Here is a 22,581-nt window from a genome sequence, read left to right on the forward strand (position 1 = left end):
AATAAAACATTTGTTTTGCCATTTTTCTTTTTATTGTTTCATTTTTTCATTATTACAATAACAAATAAAGATCAATTTTTAAAATCGAGCACACCAACCTAAAAATTATTATTTAGCCAATCCTTTTTGAAAAATTTAATCAAAAAATAAATTGATATAAATTTCTATTGATTATAAATACTATACAATATAAAATATATTTCACACATTTTCTGTAAATAAACTATATTAACTTTATAAAATAATCTATAAACCCAAATTTAATAATATAATATTTAATTTTATAAAATAATTTATAAACACTAATTTAAAAATATAATATCTAATTTTTTAAAATAATCTATAAACCCGAAAAAAACAAAGCAATTAAATTAAAAAAAAAGAAGGAAAACATAAAAATCTTCAAAATCCTTGAGGTGTATGTAATTTAAACACTTGTTTTTGAGCTGATGTGTTGCATTTCTCGACAAATACAAGATTGTTATCCTTTGTTTCTAAACATAAGGTGGACCCTGAAAGACGAAAAATTCCTTCTTCATATGTCCAGGACTAAAAAACAAAAAACAAATGCTCATTAAACAATGTAAACATTAGAAATAGTTTGATTTCAAACATCTGTTTTAAAAGTAACCTATACATCTTTAATTTTTATGCAGATGTATGATGGGGCTCAGAAACTCATAGAAACTGAAACTAGTTAACCGCTTTTTTGTTTAAATTACCCAAAACCAAAAACAAAACAAAAAAAACAAAAAAACAAAAACTAATGGTTAATTATACATTTTTAAATCGATAAATAGTTTTGCATTAAGTTATCAGCAGATTCTACCATAGGTTTCTCATTTTGACAAGTTGACCATTGACATAGAAAACAAAAAATATTGTGAATATACTGAATTTTAAAAAGTACTTTGCATTTAGTTTTATATATTTCCATATTTTTCTACCAATTATTAATATATTACAAATTGACAGAGTATTAAAATTTTAATATCAACAATATTTAAATTTTGTGATATTTATCAATCAAATCAAAACAATTTAAAAGAATTAATACCGCTAACTTAAAAAATTAATACCGCTAACTATTTTTTCTAATTTGCTTTGTTATATAAATTAATGTCATAAGAAAATTATAAATTTAAAATATTTAAAAAAACAAAAACAAATTTTGTAATGTTAAGTAAAGTTGACTTATTTTTTTAAAATGTAGTATATTTTTACATTACCTTTTTGTAAACAGAACAAATGCATAATTTACCATATAATAAAACTAATAGATAAAAAATTTTCAGTTGAGAATTTGTAAATTTATAAAAAAAAAAAGAAGAAAAGGAATTGAAATGGAAAAAAGAAGCACATAAGAAAAAACAATCTAAGGTTATTATCAATAGAGATATGAACTAATTGAATAATAAATATTAAATTAATGTTTCATAATTAATGACAAATATTAAATTTTTAACTTAAGTATGACCAACTAAAGATCAGGAATATGGTATACTTTTTATTTTCTTGGCTTTTTGTGTTTTATGTAGTTTACAGATCCAATCCCAGTACCTAATTTCAATTGGTTACAACAGATTTTTACGGCAATAATTAAATTTCAAAATACATTTTTATAATATAAAACCAGTGCAACCAGTTTTTTGAAATTCTTCAGTTTTCTCCAAGCTCTAGTGCATGATCATAAAAAACCATTAAAATTCCAAACAAGTATATCAAATGAGGTAGTGGTGTAGTGGTAAAATGCTCGCTTCATAAGCGAGAGGTTCCGAGTTCGATCCCCACCACATCCCTGGTAGTACCGCGCTCAACTTGTTTCTCCGCGCAGCGGCCTTGTTTGTCAAGATTCGTGTTTGGAGTTATAGAGTTGAGAGAGGGGTTATAACCACTATTAAGTAGCCTCCTCATCTGTAGTGGCCTTCCGGCCTTGAGTAGGTGAATAACAAAAAAACAAAAAAAAATAAAAATATTAAGATTTCTTTATCATTTGTTTTTCATATTTATACTTCTTTATTGTATTTTTGAAATATTAGTCACTGAACTATGAAACTATCTAAGTTTCTACAAATAAAAACAATCAGAAACTGTACAAAAATAAAATGTACAAAATAAAAATGGTATAAAAAAGTGTACAAAAATAAATTAATAATTTATTTTTATTTACAAAAAAAAATGGCAGAGAAAATTCCTTTTACTAATGTTACCTAAAGATTATTTGTCTTTTACTAATGTTACAGAAGGTTCGCTGAATGGTTATAGTTATCATTGTAAACTATTAATATTTGCTTTTTTTGACATAAGTTCTTAGGCTTTAAAAATTTGCAGTAAAAATGTCAAGAGCAACACTTTTTGATATAATTCACAAAGTTATTACTTATTACTCCAATTTAATAAAGAAAAGTTTTTTTTCCAATCACAAAAATTTTAAACTTATCAAAGTTTAAAATTTTTTTGTTTTTTTGCTTTATTTTGTTTTTTTTAACATTAAATAACTAAACTAATGAATCAAAAAATTTTGTAAAAAAATAATTTTGTAAAAAATACATTTTAATATTCTAAAAATATACCTTATCATACATATATATAATTTTTTTATCTCTTTTAACTCAAGATTTTCTTCATAAAACTCATTGTTAATATTTATAACATTATTTATAATACATTTTAAAATGGACCATGACAAGCAAGACCGCTGCAGGGAGAAACAAACTGAGCGCAGTACTACCAGGGACTTAGTGAGAATCAAACTTGGAACTTTTTGCTTATGAAGTGAGTGCTATACCACTACACCACTACTGTTTATATGTATATATACACATACATTTTATATATATATATATATATATATATATATATATATATATATATATATATATATATACACATATATATATATATATATATATATATATATATATATATATATATATATATATATATATATATATATATATATATATATATATATATATATATATACACACACAGAGCTTTTGATAAAGAAAATCACCCAACATATTATTTTGCACTGGTAAAAGTGTAATATTCTGTCACTAAGTGTGATTAGGTGCGTTCCAGATAATGTTTGAAGTCATAAAATAAACAGAACTTTACACTATATTGAACTAATAAGAAAGAAAAAACTTTAATTACATTTGTGAAATGGAAAAATTCTTAAACTAAAACATTTCTCCTTTCTTAAAAAAAATTTTTTTTGATTGCTTTCACATGTATAAAATATAAATGTTTTCTATCACGCATTAAAATCTATGATGGAGACTTTTTAAGTAATGACATTAATATGTTGACGCAGTTAAAACTTAATGTAAATTTAACATGTTTTGCATAAGTCGTTTTAATCATGTTATCATTGTATTTGTTTCATATTAGTTTCAATATATACCCCATATTAGTTTAAATATATACCTTTAATTAGATGCTAAATATATAGTTAATAATACTGAAAGAAAAAACAGCAATTATAAATAAGAAATAACTTGTTTCAAGAATTATCTTTAAAATAAAATCAAGCTTGGATAATGTGAGCTAACTTGTTTTTACATGCCTTATTTTGTGTTATAAAAACAGTTTTCAATTCATGAAGTAAGTTTTGTTAAAAAGAATCAGTATTAAATAAGTCACTTTCACAAGGTGTCACACTTGAAAGAACTTGTACACATTTTTGACAGACTTGAACTTTCTTTATCAAATCATCGGCAATTAATTTCAAAACCGGTTTAATTGACTGTGAAACTGAATCAGTTGAAACAATTGTTTTGTTTTTAAATAATGCAGTTGGCTGTTTAAAAATGAATTGTTCATTTGCAGAAATGAGCTGTGCAAACATAAAAAAAATCCTCATGAAGCAACTCATTTGCAAGACAAAGAATATTAGAAATAGTGACATCTAAACCCCAATGACTGGTTTTACTTTTTTGGCTGTGAGCATCAGAAAAATGCCAACCCTTAATCCAAACACTTAAATCTTCAGGCTTGTATAAAACTACTATTTAGAGTTAAAGCAGAGCGTATTGATTTATCTTCTTTTAGTTTACGAGAGTTCAAGATGTCAAATAAAATATCCATATTTTAATAAAAAAAGCTGTTGACAAAACATTTTCAGTCAATAGTTTTACAGAAGCATATTCAGTCAAAGCAGTAGCAACCTGACTACTAAAAATTTGTGTTGCTAATCTAAATGACGATCTGTTAACTTTGGAACAAGTCGGACAGCATTAACCTTGTCTAAACTATAAAGTTCTTCCAGATGCTTCCGCGATATTATTTTACCATCAGATAAAATTTCATGTTTTATTAAATAGTTTCTAACATTTTTTATAAGATGTGGTGGATCAAATATTATATAAACTTTTGCTCCTGTAGTTGGATGTGAAATTTGTTGATTTAATAATGAAAATCCTAAAAATTTACAGCTAAACCTGCTTTATGTAGATGAATCATAGCATTATTTATTATCTTAACTAAATTGGTTGAACACATAATAGTATTACTGTAAAAATATGCAATTGGTCGTTTCCATTTTGTTGATAACCCGCAGACCAATACCAATAATAAAGATATTTCACCAAAAACAAGGCTATAGTTTCGTTCCAATTTTTTCATGGTATCTACTCACATTATTAGTAAAGCCATAACCTTATTGGAAAAACCAGATTCTAGAGTCCCAAGAGATTTTAAAAAAAAAACATTAAAACAGTGCTTCAAGCAGGTAATGAAAAAACTTTTCTAAACATTTTGAAAGCTTGTGGACCACGATACATGATAGTTTTGACAGTTACATTATTTGTAATACTATTCTCAACATTATTTATTTCATTTAATTCAACTTTATTGTTGATTTCTTTTTTTTTTGTATTTTATCTTGTAAATGAAGTCTGTTTGTAGGCTGTTTTCTCTTTAAAATTAATGTAGAAGGTTGATTTGAAAAGTTAAAAATTGTTGGCACAGCAGTTACAAGTGCTCCTTTAACTACCATTATTGGCAAGATAGTATTGGGAAGAATCAAAAAGTTAACTACAAATAGTATAGTTAAGATTAAATTCTTCACATGATTTTGTGTCGAGATCTTGATGACGACAATTACGAACGTAAAGCTTGCATCTAAATAATAGGTTAAACCTAATTAATTTAGTGGAATTATTTATATCATATTATGTATAAGTATTTTTTGTTTCATAAAATTTAAAGTAAAACAGTGTTTTAAAAGTTTCTTTAAATTCTTAATATACTAGTTATTTAATAAATTTGATTTGACTAATAATTACTTATTTATTGTTAACCTTTGGAAATCTAAAAAAAGATATATTATTTTCTTTCCACGCTTGTTTACACAACTGATGGCTGAGCAAAAGGCTGGCATATTTAATGTTGTGAGTATTTATAGAAAAAGCAACTTAATTCTTGAAAAGCAAAATCTAATAATATTATAGTATATAATATATTTAGTAGACAACAAAGATGTATTTATGTTGTTTATAATATGGTTCCGCAAGACATCCCATAATTCAATGTACGGCCAATTACACATAAATATATAGATCTTTAGTCGAGTTGGCAGGCATTGCTAAACATACAAGAATAATAAATAAAATATTTGAGTCATTTTATATATTTTTATTGAATCAAAAATCATTATAATAAGATTAGACTTTTCTTTGAAGATACAGTGCTATTCGTTTTAAGAAATTCTGGTTAAGGAATGCTTTTGAAGTTTAAAATTTGTTCCATTGAAATGCAACAAAAATCTATTTAGCAAAAATCTTTGGTTAGATGCAGTAAAATAATAGCTTTCCTAAATAAAAAAAATACTTGTGAAGTCTTTTGGTATTAGTTTGGTATAAAGGTAAATACTTGTGAAGTCTTTTAGTATTAATTTGGTATAAAGGTAAAGAACTATGACAAACAATGAGGTTTCATATACAATCAGTCACAAAAGTTTTTTGTACAAATTAGAGAAAACACTTAATAAAAACCATTTTAAAAGCAAAAAAATAATTTTATACCAAAGTAACAAGAATATATCGTACAAGAAATAAAAAATATTTAACTAAATAAAAATATTTAGTTAAATATTTTTAACTTGACAATTTGCACCTCGTCGCATCTTTCTTTTTGCTTTTCATTATTCTACTATATAATACTACACTCTTTTTGTTGTTATTTCTGATTAAAATGATCAAGGTCTATCTCTCACTCCCTCAGCTCAGCCAATATTGTTGTTATTGATGATTTAAATGTTTATCACACTGACCCTAGCTTGTGCTCAGTTTTCTCTCAATTTAAATGGTTCACTTTATGTTACGATATCAATAAAACTTTAACTTTACACTTCTTCTATACCAGGTTTCACATTATCATCACAGTTCTGAGTACAACTATAAAGCTGATTAGAATTCTTTTTGTGATTTCCTTTCTTGGGGTGATCTCTCTGCGAAAATTGTGCCTCTGTTATATCTCAGAATTTAGATTTTAAAGACTTAAGGAAAATCTTTAGTCATTAACAAAAGCAAATCTAACAACCCATCTCTAATAAATGGCTCTGATATTATTACTTTTTCTAAGGATAAGACAGAACTATTTCATTTAAGAGCTTTTTATCTAAAAAAACGAAATTGCTTTGGTTCATCTCTCTTCCTGTTGTTGGTGGTTCCAAATTTTTAAAAACTTTGTAGATAACTCTAACCCTTCTAACCATTGTCTAATAAAACTTTTTTTTTTTTTCCTTAATAGCCAAGTCTTTAAATCATAAATTAATAAACTTTTAAAATCTTATCTTGAGTTTAACAACTGACTCTCCGACAATAGATTTTTAATCCACTTTTCCTACTGCTGACTGTTGTAAAAAAAAAGTTCTATCATGCATTAGACAAAAGCAATGACAAAAGGGTTCTACCATGCTTAGACAGAAGCTGTAGTAAAAGGGCTCTATCATGCATTAGACAGAAGTGGTGACAAAAGGGTTCTATCATGCATTAGACAGAAGCAGTGTCAAAAGGGTTCTATCATGCATTAGACAGAAGTGGTGACAAAAGGGTTATTGTTCATGGTATATCAAAAATTGGCATGCTGATCTTCTCTTAAAGCTTGCTTCTATTATTGACAATATTACATTTATTGTAATATTGTCAATATTATTTATTATGAAAGGTAACACTCTTACTGAGTCCTCTTCTTCTCAAATTATCCTTTCCTAATGACCACTTATAGAAACCATATATACAACTCATTGCAAAGTTAGTAATATGTTAAGGTTGTCTCTATTGTATCTTTTTTTTTTACAAATAATACAATGGTTGCATCTCAAGCAAGCTATTATTGCTTGTTACATCAACCAAAACTCAATCTCATGTGACTCTTCATTTAGCAATCTTATACTCTTTAACTGAAACTGTTCCAATTTGAATAGTGGTTGCTTGTAGCCTATTGGGATTCATTTTTTTTAAAAAACCTATAAAAGGCAGAGTTTTGAATGAAAAAAAGAACAGTTACCCCTTTTGCCTATTATTTAATTTAAGGTGACTACTACAGTCAACACTACAGTCAACACTACAGTCAACACTACAGTCAACACTACAGTCAACACTACAGTCAACACTACAGTCAACACTACAGTCAACACTACAGTCAACACTACAGTCAACACTACAGTCAACTCATTTTTTGCTTTTGATAATATTCTTGTTGCTTGCAATAAATAAACTTTAAACTGTTCCCATTATAAAATTATGAAATTTGTGACCTTTAGGAAAGCATTTATCAATTATACTAAAATATTTTTTGTAACATTGGTTCTAACATTATTGCAGAAGGTTATACTAGATGTTTCGTATTCAAGATCTTGCATAATATTTAAAATAAAATCTATAATTATTGATGTTTGGTGGATGATTGGAACTGATTTAAACATATAAAAGACTCTAACCTGGCTTTCTATAAGGTTAAAAAAAGTTTTCAGAAAGGTTAACTGAGACATCAAGAAAACTTTTTAAATTTAGTCTGATAGTATGTTAAGATTGAAATTGACTACTCAATTACAGTAATGTTATTTGTTACTTTCCACCTCTGGGTATTGTATGCATGCATGTATGTATGTATGTATGTATGTATGTATGTATGTATGTATGTATGTATGTATGTATGTATGTATGTATGTATGTATTAGTGATGTACCAATTAATCGGCATCGGTATCGGCTTAATCGGCCACTTTTTGCACAATCGGTATCGGTCTCATTTTCCGATTTTCCAACCGATGGCATTTTCATCCTGCATTATGATAATAATTAAATAATAAATAAATTATACTTTATACATTACTTACAATTTTTTTGATAAATTTTTATATTGACTTTGTTTACAGGCAATATTATTTAAACTTAAGATGATGTTTATAAGCTTTAATTTAACAGCTGAATGTACTTATAATTTTACTACCATTGTGTTATTTTTAGTATTGTTTTATTTTGTGTTGTTCTATTGTTATACTTAAAAGTAACCTATTTAAGCATTGTTATCTATATGTGTTCAAGTATAGCCTACTATATTTCTACATTTTTATTTGTTATTTTTGTTTTATTTCAATTCACCTGCCCAAGTCCACTGCAATCGAGGAGGCTACTTTAGATTTAGTCACAACCCTCTCTCAACTTTATAACTCCGAAACACAAACCTTGACAATAAAGGCTGCTGCGTCGAGAAACAAGTTGAGCGCAGTGCTACCAGGGACATGGTGGGGATAGAACATCACAAAATAAAATAATTATAAAAACTACTTAATTATCTAAAAATAGTTTAGATATCTAAACAACATATGATTGTTGTTTAGATATCTAAATTACTATTAAATTAATAAAGAATTCTAAGTAAACTGCTTATGATAGTACCGTTTTCTTTTTAAAAATGAAATAAAAAGGGTTCCTTTTATTTTTTGAAAGTTTACTTTTCATAGTAAAAAAAACTAAAAAATGTTTATTTTTTTAACTGAGTTTTTCTAATATCTTTTAAAATAATGGTTTGACTCTAATTTGAGTCCAAGTATTTGTTTACCAGTACTGATTCCATGAAAAAGTTTACACGATTTAAAGTTGTATGGTTTTATATTTTCAAAATTTTAATAGTTAGTTAATTCATCGGTAGCGGTCTTTTCCCAGCCATCGGCATCGACCAAAAAAGTGCTATCGGTACATCACTAGTATGTATGTATGTATGTACGTATGTATGTATGTATGTATGTATGTATGTATGTATGTATGTATGTATGTATGTATGTATGTATGTATGTATGTATGTATGTATGTACAGTAGCGTGCAAAAGTAACTGGACAAGAGCATAACTTGAGATAACTTTTGAATGAAAAGTCTAATTTCTTTCAAATTTTCACTGAAATGTCAAAAAATTGATTACAAATCTAAAAACAAATAAATTTTTACTAAATTTAATCTTAAAAGTTCATTTAATTAAAATATGCGCGTGCAAAAGTATCCGGACAAAAAAAAAACTTGAATAAGATTTTTTTTAAACACTTTTTAAATTGAAAATGCTTTATTTTAAAGTATTGCTTTAGTACTTTGTCGGGAAGCCCTTAGCACTAATTACTGCTTGACAGTGACAAGGCATTGAGTCCACAAGCTTTATAATCACAATAATTTTGATTTTTCCTAATCTTTTTTCAGAGTATTCAATAAATCACGTTTACTTGTTAGTTTTCGACCTGAAATTCGTCAATCTATGTGTTTCCATAGATGTTTAATAGAATTAAGGTCAGGATATTGCTATGTCAATTCCATTAATTGAATTTTTTTGAGCCCTGAAAAATGTTCCACGCAAAAGATTTAGTAAAAATTCATTTGTTTTTAGATTTGTAATCAATTTTTTGACATTTCAGTGAAAATTTGAAAGAAATTGGACTTTTCATTCAAAAGTTATCTCTTGTCCGGTTACTTTTGCACGCTACTGTGTGTATAAATGTATGAAATTTAATAAATCTAATTCTAAATATTAATATTTTGTACAAATGTAAAAAAGCTTTCAAATAAAGACATTTTTTTTTTATTAAGAATTCATATGTAATAATTGTCGAAGTAATAAAAAATTACTTTGACAATTATTACATATGAATTCTTAATAAAAGAATTTAATAAGTAAATAATACCTGATGTTTTATATTACTGCAAGGTTTAAGTACAGCAGACACACCATATTTTTTCAAATCTTCAGGTCCTTCAACACAGAGATCTTTGTTTTTAAGCCAATTTGAACTTTTCATTACATACCAAAACTAAAACAAAAAAAAACAACAACAAAAACATGAAAAACAGATTAATACTAATTTTCACAACTTTAAAGCTGAAATGAGGAAAGAAAATCATAAAAGATAAAAAGATCTGAAGAATTCATAAAACATAATAACAAAACGAAACACATTAACTGTTACTAATATGATTTAATAATCTGAATAATAAAATTTATTAACCTAAAAGATTTTAAATATAAGTTATTAACCTAAAAGATTTTAAATATAAGTTAAACAGAAGTTTTAATTAAATAAAAATTCTGGTTATTTTAAAATCCTTGATATAACAATGAATGAAACTTTTAATAACCTGATTTCCTCCAATACCATGACAGCTAAAAACACCAACTGACATACCACTACCTCCTCCTAAAGTGTCTAAACATTTCTCTTCTTGTTGAAAGTCTCTGTAAATAAGTTAAAATTATATATATACATACATACATATACATATATATATATATATATATATATATATATATATATATATATATATATATATATATATATATATATATATATATATATATATATATATATATATATATATATATATATATTTATAAATATATATATATATATATATATATATATATATTTATAAACTTGAAATATGATATTTAACCAAATAAATTTAAAAATAGTCAGAACAGTGAAACAAATAAAAAATCCAGTAATTTTTTTATCTCACAATGTTTTTATTAAAAACAATATAATTACCAAACAAAATTACTAATAAAAAATTTCAAATAATCATCAGTAGTGCTGTTTTTAGTATTATACAAGATATTGTATTAAAAACAAAAATAACTTAATTTTCATATTGTTGCTATGGGTAACTATTGATTGTGAAAGATTGAATTGTAATTATTTACAGTCAATTAAATGTATCATGTTTTTGTTTGTGCAAATGCTTTTCATATGATAACAAAAAACTTTTGTTGTTAAGCTCAAGAAAGACGAAAAGTTGGAAAAAAGGTACAATTACACTTTTCAAGTCAAGTGTTAGGTAGATAGGTTGATGACCTTAGGTTGTATCTTTTTGTATTTGGGCTTATCCAGTTTTTTGATAGGGTTGATTGTGTCTTTTGGTAATGGTCTGTAAACTCATTATTTTTTGATGGGGTTGATTGTGTTTTTTTGTCATGGTCTGTAATATTGTTATTTGAAATAATGGAACTTGCATAAATATTATTACTATTTATGAAATGTGATGCTGTTTTTTAGAATTAAAATACTTTTTATCTTTTTCTAAAGCAAGTTTAGTAGAGCTTACTTTTTCGGACCATTTTTTATTGATGCGTTCAATATCTTCATTTTTGCATTCTTGATATCGATGACTTTTCGTGAAGTTTATCACTAGAGGCGTGATTTGTAATAAAATTTGATACTTCATCATCTAGGTTTTTCAATGATGTAAGAAACAAAAGGTCCAAAGTTCTCACAAAAGGTCCAAAGTTTTGCCCAGCCACAAAAGGTAATTTCTTACATATTAATTCAGATATTAAAAATTTTACACGGAAACTTATACTAAAAGAAAAATATTTTGGTACCACAAGTAATGACATTAGTATAATTAAAAATAAATCCAATAATAATGTACCAAAACCACTCAGCCAGAATTAAACGAAATTGTTTCACAAATTGAATCAATCATACCTATTAAAGTTCAATATGTTGATAACATTACAAAACAAGAAAGAAAAGCGATTAAAGAACTGCAACTAATGAAAGACATAGTTATTAAAAAAGCTGAAAAAGGTAATACTTTAGTTATAATGGATTCAACATATTATATTAACAAACTTGTTCATCAAGACCATCTTTTATCTCAAACTACATATGAAAAAATAAATTCGGAATCTGATAAAATGGTTTTTAGAAATCTATTTAGTTAGATAAATAAACATAAATGCCTTACAACGAATGAGATAAAATATATCACTAACTTTAAATGGAAATCAAGTAATTTCTATGTAATTCCCAAAATTCACAAATGTCAAGAAATTATTGACAAGGTAAAAGAGTCAGACTGTTTATTTATTGAAATGAAACCACCAAAAAATCTCAAAGGTAGACCAATTATTGCTGGAATAAATTCACCTACATCTCATTTGAGCCAGTTTCTCCATATAATATTGTCTCCTATTGTAAGGAAACAAATATCTTTTATTAAAGATGACTGGGATTTCCTCAGAAAAATTCCAAGAGAGCTTGAATCAGAAAGTCGTATAATGACATGTGACATTGTTAACCTCTATACAAGCATTCCACATTATCTTGGATTAGAAGCCTTAAAATTTTGGATAAATAAATATAAACATTTGATAGATAAAAGATTTACACCTGAATTCATGATTGAGTCAGCATCTTTCATTCTAAATAACAATAATTTCATTTTTGACAAACAATTATTTCACCAAATAACTGGTACAGCCATGGGTACAGATTTTGCACAAGATTATGCATGCCTTACTATCGGGTTCCTAGAGGAGACTAACCTTTTTCCAATAATCCTACCTCAGTATTTTTCTAACCATGAAGTAGATGACATAAAGAAATTTTATTTTAGATATATTGATGATGGTTTCATAATTTGGCCAAAACATCTTGACATCAGAAAATTTGAAATTTCTTTAACTGAATTAAATGACTCTATTGGGTTTAGGATAGATTTTCGAAAGGAATTTATAAAAAATGGTAGTACCTACAGTGTAACTAACTTTTTAGACATAACAAACATTCTTGAAAATTATAATAAAATTCAAACAGACATTTACTATAAAGAAACTAACACCCATGACTATTTAAACTATAACAGTCATCATCCATTTCACATTAAAAAGAATATTCCTTATAATTTAGTTAAAAGAATAATTGTTTTTACATCTAATTATGAAATCGAAAAATTACGCCTAATAGAACTAAAAATCAGGGGTATTCGCAATCTTTTAACTAATGGTTAAAAGATTGCGAATACCCTGATGAAATTATAGAAAAAGCATTCCATAATGCAAAACTACAAGGACCAGCACCAAAAAAGGAATCTAAAGAAATATTTCCTATAGTGACAACATTCTATAGTAATCTCAATTGCCAACCTTTTATAAGAGAAGCTAACCATTTGCACAAAGTATCTTATAATGAAAGAATTAAAAATGTTTTTCCTAATATTCACCCGTTATTAGCTTTTAAATAACTTACTAAGAAGACTTACTTCTTCAAATATTGAAGTAACTAGTAAGAAGATCGGCATATTCAAATGCAAAGATATTCGGTGCAAAATTTGCAAACTATACCTTCAAGAAGTAGATAAGTTTAAAACATCTAACGGTACCATTTGGAAAGTGAAAAGTCACATCACATGCAACAGCAAAAATGTAATCTATTACCTAAAATGTTTAACATGCAAAAAACAAACATATACTGGTAAAACTAATAATTTAAGATTACGTATAAACGGACATATTTCTAGTTGCAGAACTGGCTTATCAACTGATCGATTTGACAACCATGTTTATACTTGTCAACATGCCCACAAAAGTGTAATTGAACCTTTTTTCCAACTTTTTGTCTTTCTTGAGCTTAACAACAAAAGTTTTTTGTTATCATATGAAAAGCATTTGCACAAACAAAAACATGATACAATTGATATTTCCTGTATATAATTACAATTCAATCTTTCACAATCAATAGTTACCCATAGCAACAATAAGAAAATTAAGTTATTTTTGTTTTTAATACAATATCTTGTATAATACTAAAAACAGCACTACTGATGATTATTTGAAAGGCCTCTAGTGCTAATAGTTTTAATTAATAAATATAAAAAAATATTTTATATTAGTAATTTTGTTTGGTAATTATATTGTTTTTATTAAAAACATTCTGAGAAAAAAAAATTACTGGATTTTTTATTTGTTTCACTGTTCTGACTATTTTTGAATTTATTTGGTTAAATATCATATTTCAAGTTTATAAATATATATATATATATATATATATATATATATATATATATATATATATATATATATATATACACACACACATATACAGCCCTCGGAATTAGGGTCAGCATTCAGCAATGCCGCCCTTAAAATGTTTGAGGTTGCCAAAAAATTGCTGACCTCCTTTCTATTTTTAATGGTAAGACCTTTGTATCAAATTTTTTTTGCCGACCTCATTTTTCCTAATTCCGAGGGTTGTATATATATATATATATATATATATATATATATATATATATATATATATATATATATATATATATATATATATATTTTTTTTTTTTTATATATATATATTTTTATATATATATATATATTATATATATATATATAATCTTTTTGTAGAATATACTAACAAATTTTATATATACATATACATATATATATACATATACATATATATATATAATATATATATATATATATATATATATATATATATATATATATATATATATATATATATATGTATATGTATATATATATATATATATATATATATATATATATATATATATATATATATATATATATATATATATATATATATATATATGTATATATAAATCAAAATAGTTAGTATATACAACAAAAAGATTGCTCAATCAGTAACAAAATAAAAACTAGCAAGTAGCAATAGCAACTTTATACACACACAGCAAAGAAAAACAAAAAAAGTTCGACTTATGTCTTGTTTCTGATCCTAGTCAGTTCCGAGGGTTCCAGAGCTTTCATCTATACTTTCAAAACTATTTAACAAGTGCTTATCAGTCTTGTTTTCCAGCTTTCTGGAAAACTGGAGAGCAATCTGACTCTTCTAGCTACCATCCCATTAGTCTTTTTCCTATCATATGCAAGGTTTTTGAGTCTAATTAATAATTAACTTAATAATCTCTAATCTTTAATGTAATAACTTACTTTCTGATTATCAATATGGTTTTCGACCTTCTTGCTCTACTGCTGATTAGTTAACAATCATAACTGATAGGTTTTTTTGTGCATTAGATAAATGTGGAGAGGCTATCGCTCTAATCATAATACTGCTTCACATTGTAGTAAAGTTGCTTCTCTTTCTTAAAAAATTATTCAAATTATGTCACAATTTCTGACTGTTTTAGACCCCTACCCCCCCCACCTTGTCACAAGATTGTAACTCTTTAGTAACAAGTTCCGTATGAGTCGTCACAAAACCACTAACCTCTCCCTCCTGAGGTCATTAATTTTCTTCCTTTCCTGAAAAAGCCATATGGAATGATTTAAGCAAAAAAAAGATCAAGATCATATGATCACCCAGTTACTAGTAACATATAATCAAGTATAACCCAGCAGATGTCTCGCTGCTTTGTAACTTGAAATAAACCCTGATTTGGGGTTCTTAGTTGAGTTTACGCTAGAGATAGTGTCTTGATAAAAATATTATCTTGGGCATATGTTAACATCTGGCTACTGCCTTGTAGGAAATGCCTTGGGCAAAAACTTTAGGGGTAAGCAGAAAATTTTTGTAAGCCAACCTTGCACTCCTTTTTCATCAATAGGCTGGCATAGATTTAAACCTGCATTACATTGTTTCCTGCCTTGGATTATGCTTATTCTCCTTTAGACATAATCAAAAACCACATTGTAAATGTAGTAGGACCTGCTCTAGCTCCCAAACTTGTGCTTCTGTCCCATTTATCGTATGGTTACATCTTTTTCTATTATCTACAACTAATACCATATTCACTACTAAAGCAATGCACATCTCTCACACATGTCTTGTTCAATCCCAAAAACTAAATTTTTTTCAACACAAAACTCTTATTCTATCTAAACTTAATCTCACATGACTTATTTAGTTAAGTCACATCTTTTTACTGCTACTGTTCTACCATGCTAAAATACCATGTTCTAAACTCAATCTCACGTGACTCATTTAGTTGAGTCACATTTTTTTTACTGTTACTGTTTTACCATCCTCAAAAAACATTTATAAACCTAGTTTTTTACCTCAAATACAATACTTTAGAAGCCCTGTCTTCATGCTTTACTCATCATGCAGTTTACAGTTTTTAAAATCTTCTCCTAACCGTTTTCTTGTTATTTAACTTTTTTCTTTGCTTTCTGTTAACTACTAACTTACAAAATATTGTTGCAACTTTTTTGGAAGTCAATTTATTATTAAAAACATATATTTAATTGTATAATTTTCTAAACAAAAAAAAAAAGTACATCTATGTTATATAGAGAGAGTTTGGTTTATTTAAACATATAACTATTTTCATAATGTTTTTTAAAAAGTAATTAGTTAAACAATCAGTAAGTCAATAAAAAAAACTGATTCCAATAACTATATCCACCACCACATTTGGCAACATCAACTTCACATGCTCAGAATGAAGAGAATACAGAACTATTTTCCTTGTAGCCAACATGTGGGCAAAGTAGTCAGATGGCAATAGAAGGAGTGGGCAATGAATCAGCTAATTTACAGAATGAAATCATGGGAATAGAAGATACACATTCAAGCAATTCAAATGAAAGCCAAAATATTCACTTGGAAAGATATAGGTTTATGGCCATCTTCAATCAGCAATAAAAAACCTGTTTACTTGGTCGAAAAAGGACCGTTTTGTGGTTCACAAACAAAGTATCAGCAGAATAAGAGTATTAAAATGCAACAAGATGCGAGTTTACTTTTTAAATGATGCAGAATGTGAGTTTATCTTTTAAATCTGGCAAGATTTTTTTTTAAATGCAGCAAAATATGAGTTTATTTTAAGAAATTACAAAATGTTGAATGATTTTTTATTTCAATTCATAGTTTATTCAAACTTTAAAATTTTGCATTTTATTTTTGTTGCCAATTCTTCTGAGATTATAAAATCAAGCTCACAATTAAAAGATATGGAAAAACATGTCTAGTACTTGAATTGTCAATTGTCTAGTATTTGAATCATGAATTGTCCATAAAACACAATTGTGCTGTTGATGCTTGGTTTGAGCTAGAAAATTAGTCAAAGGAACAAGAGACAACTGACGAGGAAACACAAAAACTAGTCTAAAAAGAGACTCAGCACTGGACCAACATTTTAAAAAGAGTCATTTAAATTAAGCAGTTTCTTGTAGAACGGAATTTAGCACTTTGCAGTACTGTGGATCAAATTGTTTCAACCAAATAATGGAAATTTTTTGGGATTGGTCAAATTGTTAGAAAAGCATGATTTATGCCTAGAAGATCATTTATGGAGTATAAAAAAAGGAAATTCATGATCATTACTCGGGCAAAACATTTCAAAATGGGGTAATTAATCTGATCGGTGATGCTGCCAACAAAAAACTATAAATAATGTTCAAAATTTAAAATATTATCCCATCATTTTGGACTGCACAACTAATGCTGGTTACCAAGAGCAAATGACTATGATTTTTCAAATATGCAAGATTCAGACCAGTAAACATTTAAACCAATAGAAATTGATAAATATTTTGTAGGATTCCTAACTGTCAATGACAGCACTGGTTCAGGTCTCACGGAAAAATGCTTACAAAAGCCTAAAGATCTGAATTTAAATTTGCAGAACTGAAGAGGTTATTGATATGATAATGGATAGTGGTATAGTGGTATGGGTATGATAATGCGGTAGTGGTGTAGTGGTAGAGCGCTTGCTTCATAAGCGAGAGGTTCCCAGTTCGATTCCCACCATGTCCCTGGTAGTACCGCGCTCAACTTGTTTCTCCGTGCAGCGGCCTTGTGTTCATCAAGGTTTGTGTTTTGGAGTTATAGAGTTAAGAGAGGGTTATAACCACAAGTCAAAATCTTCAGTCATTGCTTTTTGGATCAAACTTATCTTTTGTTTAGCGCATATACAGTTTTTTTATTTAGCGCAATACACCAATATCTTTTGTTTAGCGCAATACAGCAATGGCGGATCTTTACAACTTAGGTAAAAAATCTGAAAGTAAAGCCTATTTCCGATACAAGCTGGGAATGCAGAAAGTGTGAAAGCTGCTCGTTATCAAATAAAAGCAAAGTATGATGCATTGGTGGAACTGAAAATGCCAACGATCAAAAAGCAAGGATCGAAGCAACTGGACTGGCAAAACAAATCAAAAATTTTCCACTTTTTGGTTACTTTAGCCATCTGGTACAATTTACTTAATCAAATTCTTCAGCAAATCAAAAAACATGTAACTTAAAGTTTATGAAAAAATACAAAAAAAAATGGATTACTCAACTTTCAGCCAGAGAAATTGGCTGAAGAACTAGAAATGGAACTAGATGAAATCAAATTTCTAACTGCTATATGCTTGAAAGGAAAGAAGAAAAAAACAATTCAATTGCAAAAGCATAAATGAATAATTGACAGATCCAAAAGGAAAATATTGACTTGAATTTTTAAATGTTTTGCTAGATCAAGTAGTTATGTCATTAACTACATATTTTGAGCTAATAGAATGTCACTTTAATCTCTTTGAATTTCTGCACAATAAAATTTCAGAGTTTTTACAAAAATGATTTGATGTTGTATAGATTTATATATTGCGCTCAAAAATACATTTAACTCAGATATTGACCCAAAATATTTATGCAATGAATTGTAAATATTTTCGAAAAATGTTCCAGATAATGTTTTGTCTTCTCTTGATGCTTTACGATCTATTTATAATCATGGTTATAATAATAATTCCAAGTTAAAATCAATTAAAATCTATTTGAGAACAACTATGATGCGAGAATGCCTAAACAGTCTGGCAATGATACCTATTGAACAAGTCTTTGAATTATTGATAGCAATCAAAATGATATCTTTCAAATTGGTATTTTAATTATTGACAATTACTTCAAGACTTAACTCCCATCAAAGCATGAAAATTGATTTTTGTTGATTTTTGTTGAACGTTTATGAAGCCTGCATGAATGTGAAATTTGTTGGTGTGAAAAACTTGATTTCCACAAAATCTTGGACATACAATGTAATCTTGGACAATGAATACAATGTACATGAAATCTTGGACATACAATGTAATCTTGGACAATGAATACAATGTACATGAAATCTTGGACATACAATGTAATCTTGGACAATGAATACAATGTACATGAAATCTTGGACATACAATGTAATCTTGGACAATGAATACAATGTACATGAAATCTTGGACATACAATGTAATCTTGGACAATGAATACAATGTACATGAAATCTTGGACATACAATGTAATCTTGGACAATGAATACAATGTACATGAAATCTTGGACATACAATGTAATCTTGGACAATGTACATGAAATCTTGGACATACAATGTAATCATGTACAATGTACATGAAATCTTGGACATACAATGTAATCATGTACAATGTACATGAAATTCATTAAGAGCCACAACTAAACTAATATTCTAATTTAACAGTATTTTTTTTTTGGTTCAATTTGTAGAATTTTTTGCTTATGGTAAACTGGGGATAAGCCTCCATCTAGCAACCTCTCTCTTCATATTTTTATTTGGACCACCAAACTCATATTGCCTAAGGCCTCCAATTACTAAGGCCAGCTCTGTTTACAGGTTATAGCTTATTTGTTGTAAATTTCAATTTAGTTATTTAATTGTTTAAAAAATATTTTAAATATTGTTATGTAATACTCTAAAATCAGATTAATTAGTAATCAATTAGCTTCTGTAGATTGTTATTTTTTTCTTTTGTTTCAACATATTTTTGACATTACCAGGTATCAATTTGCTAGCCAATTTAACCCTCTGAGCTTTTTATGGTTCAATTTGCTTTTTACTTTATTTTAGTGTCATTATCAGAATTTAAAATCATTTTTTAAAATGAAAAAAAAAGAAACAAGATTTTTTTTAACTTATAAGGTACCATGTATATAAATATCAGCCCTCGGAAATATGGTTGGCATTAAACAAGGCTTTTTTTTACAGAAAATATTGTTTTTTTCACACAAAAATGCCTTTATTGGGCAATGTTCCCTGTCAAATATTCTTATGAAATGTGCTGAAACAGGGGATACTGCTGCCCAAAATATTTTTCTAGAACAGCCACTGTGTGTGTGTGTATTGCGTAACTAAAAAATATGACGCAAGTAAGTGTAACTCAATATCCATATTTACATCATTGAAAGTTAAATTACTTCAACTGCATATATTAAAGTACCGCATTAAAATTAAACCTAATTTGAAACCACATTAAAAACCATTTAGAGTCTTTATAAAATGTTTATAAGTTATTTTTAAATTAAACAATATGGTTATAAAAAAATTTTAAATGTTGTTTGAAAAAAAATAATTTCATTATTAAAACTTATACTTATTTAAACTATATAATATATTTCTTAAAACATTTATAACACAACATTATCCTTTTCTGTTTGCTTTCTCACAATTAAATTTTTTTTTTTAATGAGGGTGCATTTGTTAAAGGGTGAATTTTTAAACGGTCAAAAAGAAAAAAAAAAGCTATCAACAATTCAACAATTTTTTTTCAACTTTTGGCTTTAACAAAATCTTTGCCTACTACTCATAAACTAGTCAATCATTTTAATTGATGTTCATTCTATGATTAATCAAAAACCTAATGATACTGATAAAACTTTTTGTTAAAAAGTTTTTTCGTTATCATTATATTTCAAAACTAAAAAAATCATCTTTACATAAATTTGTTACATAAAGTTTATTACATTTTAACTAAATTATTATTAAATATAAATAAATATTACAAAAATTCAAGTAACACTTTTATCATCCTGTTACAAGTAACAGGATGATAAAATTTTATTGATTTGAAACTTTAAATAATAAATAAAAAAAACTAAAAACTAAATAGTTAATAAAAAAAATAAAACTATAAATAAACAAAATAGTTCAATGTAAAACGAACATAAAAAAGTAACCAAAAATACTCACTTGTTAAAAAGAATTTCCTTTAACAAGGTTGGAAATTATAAAAGTTTAAAAAAAAATTGTAAAATAGAGCATTTTAAATTTTTTTAAAAATTTAAACTGAATTTAATAAAATAAATTTATTAATATTTAATAATCAATTTAGTTAAAATGTGATTAAATAAATTTAAATTTTAAATTAAAAAAAAACGGAAAGTAAAAAAAATTTATTCAACTTCAACAACTGTTTTTTTAACTAAAAAAATTATTTGACAATTGCGGTGAAAATGTTTTTTACAATAATTAATTAATGCCTAATATGTTCCACATAAACTATTTTAAAAGACTGTTTAAATATTCTGATTGAAAAATGCTTTGGCGTAACGAAAATGGTTTAACGCGTAGGTAAAATGCCATTTTTTACATAAAATTCACACGGTGTAACGCTTTTTAACAAGGCATATATCATCCCTCAGAATAAGAAAAAATGAGGTCGGCAGTTTTTTGCCAATCTTAAACTATTAGAGATCAGCATAAGTTTGGCAAAAAAAAAAGAGACATTAAAGTTTTACCATAAAACATAGAAACGAGGTCGGCAATTTTTTGCTGACCTCAAACACTTTAAGGTTGGCATTGCCGAATGCCGACCCTAATTCCGAGGGCTGTATATATATACATATATATATATATATATATATATATATATACATATATATATATATATATACACATTGTTTTATTTTAAAATTATTACATACCCAGCAAACAAATAAGGAGAAGTGTCAACTGAATGAGATTGCATTGAGTAATCATGTTTTTCTTCAACTACTTTTGCAATGCTTCCATTTTGAACAAGAGGTTCTCTAAAAAACACAAGCATTATTATTAAAAAACACAAAAATAACTTTTAGTCATAAAAATGACACTTAACAAAACAAAAAAGATAATGATAGAAAAAAATATAATAAAAGATAATGATAGAAAAAAAAATTACAAATGGAATAACATAATAAAAGTTACTAATAACAAAAAAGTGTCCTTTTTTGTTATTAATAACTTTTCAACAACATTTTTAAACAAAAATAGAAATATCATACTCATACTGATTTTGTGAATATAATCTGTAAGATTGTCCAAGCTTTGGTATAATAAGTATACTGATCCATATGATGGCGAGACAAAGTACAAATAAATAACGATTCTTGAGGACAAAATGAAGCATCATACAAACTATAAACTATTCCAAAATAACTAAAAAGTTCAAAAATAACTAAAAAGTTCAAAATAATCTTGAACTTAATAATTTATAAAATGTTTTTTTTAATTTTCACTGCACAAAAATATTGTTTGTTGCAAACTAATAAAAACCTGCTAAAT

At 26.6% G+C, this 22,581-nt stretch overlaps 1 protein-coding gene across 2 annotated transcripts; it reads right to left on the minus strand.

The window, feature by feature from the left end:
- Positions 1 to 151: 151 nt before the first annotated feature.
- Positions 152 to 22,490, minus strand: LOC100197610 (bifunctional protein GlmU). Of its 2 annotated transcripts, none has more exons than XM_065805786.1 (5): positions 22,302 to 22,490; positions 21,963 to 22,067; positions 10,629 to 10,725; positions 10,178 to 10,303; positions 152 to 549 (listed from the first exon to the last, which is right to left on the minus strand). In XM_065805786.1, the coding sequence occupies exons 1-5, from the start codon at positions 22,427 to 22,429 to the stop codon at positions 403 to 405; spliced, it is 603 nt and encodes a 200-aa protein (XP_065661858.1). In that variant the 5' UTR covers positions 22,430 to 22,490; the 3' UTR covers positions 152 to 402. The 2 variants fall into 2 exon arrangements, with proteins under 2 accessions (XP_065661858.1, XP_065661859.1); XM_065805787.1 differs by having other exon boundaries at positions 22,308 to 22,489.
- Positions 22,491 to 22,581: the final 91 nt, after the last annotated feature.

This window comes from Hydra vulgaris, chromosome 09 (genome assembly GCF_038396675.1).
Source record: "Hydra vulgaris chromosome 09, alternate assembly HydraT2T_AEP".
NCBI lineage: Eukaryota > Metazoa > Cnidaria > Hydrozoa > Anthoathecata > Hydridae > Hydra > Hydra vulgaris.